Source organism: Plasmodium falciparum, assembly GCF_000002765.6.
Source record: "Plasmodium falciparum 3D7 genome assembly, chromosome: 14".
Lineage (NCBI taxonomy): Eukaryota > Apicomplexa > Aconoidasida > Haemosporida > Plasmodiidae > Plasmodium > Plasmodium falciparum.
In genome coordinates, this window is record NC_037283.1 from 1,368,340 (window position 1) to 1,375,000 (window position 6,661).

The following is a 6,661-nucleotide window of genomic DNA, read 5'->3' on the forward strand; positions in this document are numbered from 1 at the left end:
TTTTTTTTGGTAAAAATATAACATTTTATGCTTCTTAAAAATTGGCAGGTTAAAAAAAATATAAACATTTATGTTATTTCTCTTTTGTGTGACATTTATGTGTAAATGGAACAAAAATTGTATTTTTCATATATATAATATAAATAAATAAAACCATAAACCGTTTATATTTTGTTCCTGCATTTAAGAAAATTTAGAATTATTTCAGTTAAAACAAGATAAAAAAAATTATCTACTAATAAATAAATAAATAAATAAATATATATATATATATATTAAAAATACATAAGAAAAAAAAAAAAATGATAATAAATATAAAAAAAATAATAATAATATAGAAAAAGTTACATGCACGTATATTTATACGAATGTATATATAATGCATATATAAAATATACGTCTCAAATATATATATATATATATACATATAAACGTATGATATTTACTTATTTATTTTATTCTGCATATTTAAAAATCATTTGGCTATCATCATTTTAACAAACTCTTCATAATTAATTTGTCCATCACCATCAATATCAGCTTCTCTTATCATTTCATCAACTTCTTCATTTGTTAATTTTTCTCCCAAATTTGTCATGACATGCCTTAGTTCATCTGCACTTATATATCCATCACCATCTCTATCAAAAACTCGGAAGGCTTCAATTAATTCTTCTTCAGTGTCCGTATCTTTTAATTTTCTTGCCATTAAGGTTAGAAATTCGGGAAAATCGATCGTTCCGTTCCCATCTGTATCAATTTCATTAATCATATCTTGCAATTCTGCTTCAGTTGGATTTTGTCCTAAAGATCTCATGACCGTTCCTAACTCCTTAGTTGTTATAGCTAATGAGAAAAATAAAAAAATATAATATAATATAATATAATATAATATAATATAAAATAAGAACTGTATGTATTGATATATATATATATATATATATATATATATATATATATATATATATATATGTATATTTTTATATGTACTACATCAATATGATTTATATTTTTGGCTATTTGGACATAACATTTTTATAACGTTTTAATTTTTTCTTTCATTTTCATTTAATTTGTCTGAATTGTTCATAATATTTTTTTTTGTTCACGTTTTACAGCCAAAAAAGTATATATATATATATATATATATATTTTTATGAACTGTTCAGGTAATATATAATATAATTTTTATATAAATTTCATATATACATAAGAAATAAAAAGATTCAATAGGAATATTAAATCATTAAAATATGAAATTGTTAAAAAGAAAAGGAACAATTACATATTATAAACAATGTTTAAATATATAAATATATATATATATATATATATATATATAATATGTTCATTTTTTTCTTTCTTTTTTATGATTTACTTCCATCTCCATCTTTATCAAACAAACTAAAGGCTTCTTTGAATTCCGAAATTTGTTCTTCTGTTAACTTGTCTGCCATTGATATATTTCTATTAGGTATTTATTATTATAAAATATAAATCTTGAATGATAATAAATAAAATATTAGTTATTCCTTTTCTAGTTTAAAATATACATATTATAAATATATATATATATATATATTTTTATTGTGACAAGAATATATAATTATAAATTATATTATTTATTTTTGTATTTTTTTTTTTTTTTTTTTTTTTTTCTTTTTTTGTTTTATTTTTCTTTTTTTTTATAAATATTATTTTTTTCTTTTATCATGCACATTGGAATAATACATTAATATATATATATATATTATATTATACATATATTGAATAATGTTTATAAAAAATGCATAACTTATATGAATATAATTTTTTTTAAATATGACAAAAAGAAAAAAAAAAAAACAAAAAAAATTAAAATTGAAATGAAATATATAAATATATTATTTATATATATTATACATTGTTTAATACTACTACATGTATATATATATATATTATATATATATATATATATATAATATTTATATATTCTTTTTGATTTATTACATATATAATATTATATATTATATATTATATATACATAATAACATTTTGTATTTTCATATACTTTATTTATATTATTATTATAAATATATTTATATATATATATATATATAATATATATAATAATATATTATATTATATTTCTTATTTGGCCATTTGCGAGCTAATTAATAAATATCCTTATTTGAATATCTTATTTAAATAAATAAAAAAGTTATTTTTAATTTAATGGATTTTTTAAAAATTCTTGTCAACGTGGCATGAAAATGTTAAAAAAAAAAAAAAAAATGTTCCCTTTTTGTTATTTTAAAAAATTATATATATTTTGAAATCCTTACATTTTATATAAAAATATGATAATCCTATTTTTTTTTAGGCATAACAAAAAATATATTCATACAAATATAAAAAAATGTGTTTTTTATTATAATTTATTTTGTTTCTGCCTTTTCTCTTGTTATAAATAATATTTCCTGTTTTATGTAGTATGTGAATTCATTTGAAATATTCTAATATTTTTTTTTATCTTTATAAATTTTTCTTTTTTATTTATTGCACGTTTTACACTTTTGGATTTAAAATAAAAAAAAAGTAATTATATATATATATATATATAGTGAATTAATCAAAGGTTATAAATACATAAATATATGAATAGACATAAGGCTATTATAAAATAGGTAGAAAGGAAAAAATAAATATATATATATAATATATATATATATGCTAACATTTTATAATCATGATATAAGTATTTTAAACCTCATACAATTTTTATGGAAAAAAAAAAAAAAAAAATACAAATAAATTATATACTTATTTCCCTTTGAAACCTTTATATTATATATTTATGTAGGAAATTAAGATAAAATAATATTAAGCAATATATAAATATATATATATATATATATCATAATATTTATTCAAGGTACTACATGGTTTAATATAATCTTAAAAGATATATATTATAAAAAAAATAAGATATTCCTAATAGTATAAATATTTAATATAAGTATATTTGTTTTATTAATGCAAGTATGGAAAAATAAAATATTCGACCATAGAATTATATTAATGAGAAATATATCATAAATATGTGTAATTTTCTTTTTCATTTGCTTTTAAATATTAATCTTAGTGAAAAAAAAAAAAAGAAAAAATTAAATAAAAATCATAACACATTTTTTTTTTAGGCATACAACAAAAATTTATAATAGGTATATATGAAAATATAGGAAAATGTATAGATTATTTAACATATTATATTTTGTACGTTACATAAATGTGCACATATTATATGCGAAGGGATAATTAACACATAAATATATTATATATATATATATATATATATATATATAATATATATTCCTTTAAATTTTTTTTTTTTTTTTCGTTAATATAAGGAATATTTAAAAAAAAATTTATTTGATTTACTATAGATGTACGTAAAATATAAATAAATAATATAATATATTAATTAAATATTCTAATATATTTTTCTTAGGGTATACTTATTTATATAAAAAGCAATATATTCCTATATGTGCTTTATATAATATTATATATATATATAAAAAATTAATTTTTTGAAAGTGGTAAATTATATAAATTCATATAATATGATATAAGAATATATTATAATCATATTTTAGTGAGTAAATAAAAGTAAAAATAAAAATAAAAAAATAATTAAAAAGTAAAAAAATAATATCATTAAACCTATATTATTATAAATAAGTACATAAATAATATATGATCTATAAAATTAATATGTTAACATATAAATATATTAAGAATATATGTTTTTCTTTTGATATAAAATATATTATATAATACCATATATTTTACACTATATATATATATATATATATATATATAATTTATTATAGTATAAAAAAAATATATTATATTATATAATATGTTATATATATATATATTTATTTATTATATAAAAATAAAAACAAAAAAAACAACATAATTTAAAAGGTTCAATATACATATAGTTTTGTATATAGTATTATTATAATATTTATAAATAGTAATATTTAAAAAAAAAAATAAATATTACATATATATATTTATATATATATCAATTTTTTCAAAAATTAAATAAATATAAAAAGAGGGGAAAAAAAAAAAAAAAAAAAAAAAAAAAGATAATTAAGTAAGCATTTAAAAATATATAAATTGATAATATATAAAATTAATCACATATAAACTAATATAATTTATAAAATAAGGAAAATAAAATATTACCATAAAATAAAAATAAAAATAAAAAAAAAAAAAAAAAAAAAAACACCTTTTTTTATATATATTAATATATAATTATCTCTTAGAAAAAATATTGTATAATTATATATGTAATGATTTATATAAAAAAATAAAATTATACAAGTATATATTTTGTTTCTATAAATTGATATCTTAATTATTTATTATTAGAAATAGATATTTTTATAATAAACCAATAGATAAATTTTGTAGAGAAAAAAAAAAAAAATAAAAATAAAAATAATATAATATATAATAAAATAAAATAATATTATATAAATATATTTTAATTTTTTTTACAAAATGGTTAACAAAGAAGAAGCTCAGAGATTAAAAGAATTAGGAAATAAGTGCTTTCAAGAAGGAAAATATGAAGAAGCCGTAAAATATTTTAGTGATGCTATAACAAATGATCCTTTAGATCATGTACTATATTCGAATTTATCAGGGGCATTTGCTAGTTTAGGTAGATTTTATGAAGCTTTAGAGAGCGCAAATAAATGTATTAGTATAAAAAAGGATTGGCCTAAAGGGTATATTAGGAAAGGGTGTGCAGAACATGGATTGAGACAATTATCAAATGCTGAGAAGACCTACTTAGAAGGTTTAAAAATTGATCCAAATAATAAATCATTACAAGATGCATTATCTAAAGTAAGGAATGAAAATATGTTAGAAAATGCACAATTAATTGCTCATTTAAATAATATTATTGAGAATGATCCACAATTAAAATCTTATAAAGAAGAAAATAGTAACTATCCACATGAGTTATTGAATACCATAAAATCTATTAATAGTAACCCTATGAATATACGTATTATACTTTCCACATGTCATCCTAAAATTAGTGAAGGTGTAGAGAAATTTTTCGGTTTTAAATTTACGGGAGAAGGAAATGATGCAGAAGAAAGACAAAGACAACAAAGAGAAGAAGAAGAAAGAAGAAAGAAAAAAGAAGAAGAAGAAAGGAAAAAAAAAGAAGAAGAAGAAATGAAAAAACAAAACCGTACTCCTGAACAAATACAAGGTGATGAACATAAATTAAAAGGTAATGAATTCTATAAACAAAAAAAATTTGATGAAGCATTAAAAGAATATGAAGAAGCAATACAAATAAATCCAAATGATATAATGTATCATTATAATAAAGCAGCTGTACATATAGAAATGAAAAATTATGATAAAGCTGTAGAAACATGTTTATATGCAATAGAAAATAGATATAATTTCAAAGCAGAATTTATACAAGTTGCCAAATTATATAATAGATTAGCTATTAGTTATATTAATATGAAAAAATATGATTTGGCAATTGAAGCTTATAGAAAATCATTAGTAGAAGATAATAATAGAGCTACAAGAAATGCTTTAAAAGAATTAGAAAGAAGAAAAGAAAAAGAAGAAAAAGAAGCATATATCGATCCAGATAAAGCTGAGGAACATAAAAATAAAGGAAATGAATATTTTAAAAATAATGATTTTCCAAATGCTAAAAAAGAATATGATGAAGCCATAAGAAGAAATCCAAATGATGCTAAATTATATTCAAACAGAGCAGCAGCATTAACCAAATTAATAGAATATCCATCAGCATTAGAAGATGTTATGAAAGCAATCGAATTAGATCCTACATTTGTTAAAGCCTATAGTCGAAAAGGTAATCTCCATTTCTTTATGAAAGATTATTATAAAGCTTTACAAGCATATAATAAAGGTCTAGAACTAGATCCAAATAATAAAGAATGTTTAGAAGGATATCAAAGATGTGCATTCAAAATAGATGAAATGTCCAAATCGGAAAAAGTTGATGAAGAACAATTTAAAAAATCAATGGCTGATCCAGAAATACAACAAATTATTTCAGACCCACAATTTCAAATCATTCTACAAAAATTAAATGAAAATCCTAACTCTATATCGGAGTATATAAAGGATCCAAAAATATTTAATGGACTACAAAAGTTGATAGCTGCTGGAATATTGAAGGTACGATAAAAAAAAAAAATAAAATAATAATAAATAAATAAATAAATAAATAGAAGAAAAAAAAAAAAAAAACATCAAACATATGAATGTATAAAAACTCAAGGATGTACCAATGTTAACATATGAATAATAATAAAAAAAAAAAAAAAAAAAAATTAAATAAATTATGGTGTCATTTGTTCTAAAGGAACCTTGTGCGTGTATTAATTATTATCACAACTTGTTATATATATATATATATATATATATATATATTGTTCTTTTTTTTTTTTATTTTTACATATGTCTAAACAATTTGGTATATTTTGTTAAATGTTCAACATATATTTTACATTTTTAATACCTTCCTTTTTAAATATACGTTTTTTTTTTCTTTCTTTTATCGTATTTTATGTATGTATATGAAATATTT

At 17.6% G+C, this 6,661-nt stretch overlaps 2 protein-coding genes across 2 annotated transcripts; one reads left to right on the forward strand and one right to left on the reverse strand.

Annotated features, from left to right (window-relative positions):
- Positions 1–475: 475 nt before the first annotated feature.
- Positions 476–1,457, reverse strand: PF3D7_1434200 (calmodulin; the record flags this gene model as incomplete). Its single annotated transcript, XM_001348461.1, has 2 exons — positions 476–846; positions 1,379–1,457. The coding sequence occupies 2 exons, from the start codon at positions 1,455–1,457 to the stop codon at positions 476–478; spliced, it is 450 nt and encodes a 149-aa protein (XP_001348497.1).
- A 3,106-nt stretch (positions 1,458–4,563) lies between these two features.
- PF3D7_1434300 (Hsp70/Hsp90 organizing protein) lies at positions 4,564–6,258 on the forward strand (the record flags this gene model as incomplete). The annotated part of the gene is made up of 1 exon (XM_001348462.1): positions 4,564–6,258. One exon carries the CDS (start codon positions 4,564–4,566, stop codon positions 6,256–6,258), a length of 1,695 nt encoding a protein of 564 aa, XP_001348498.1.
- Between the last annotated feature and the right edge of the window lie 403 nt (positions 6,259–6,661).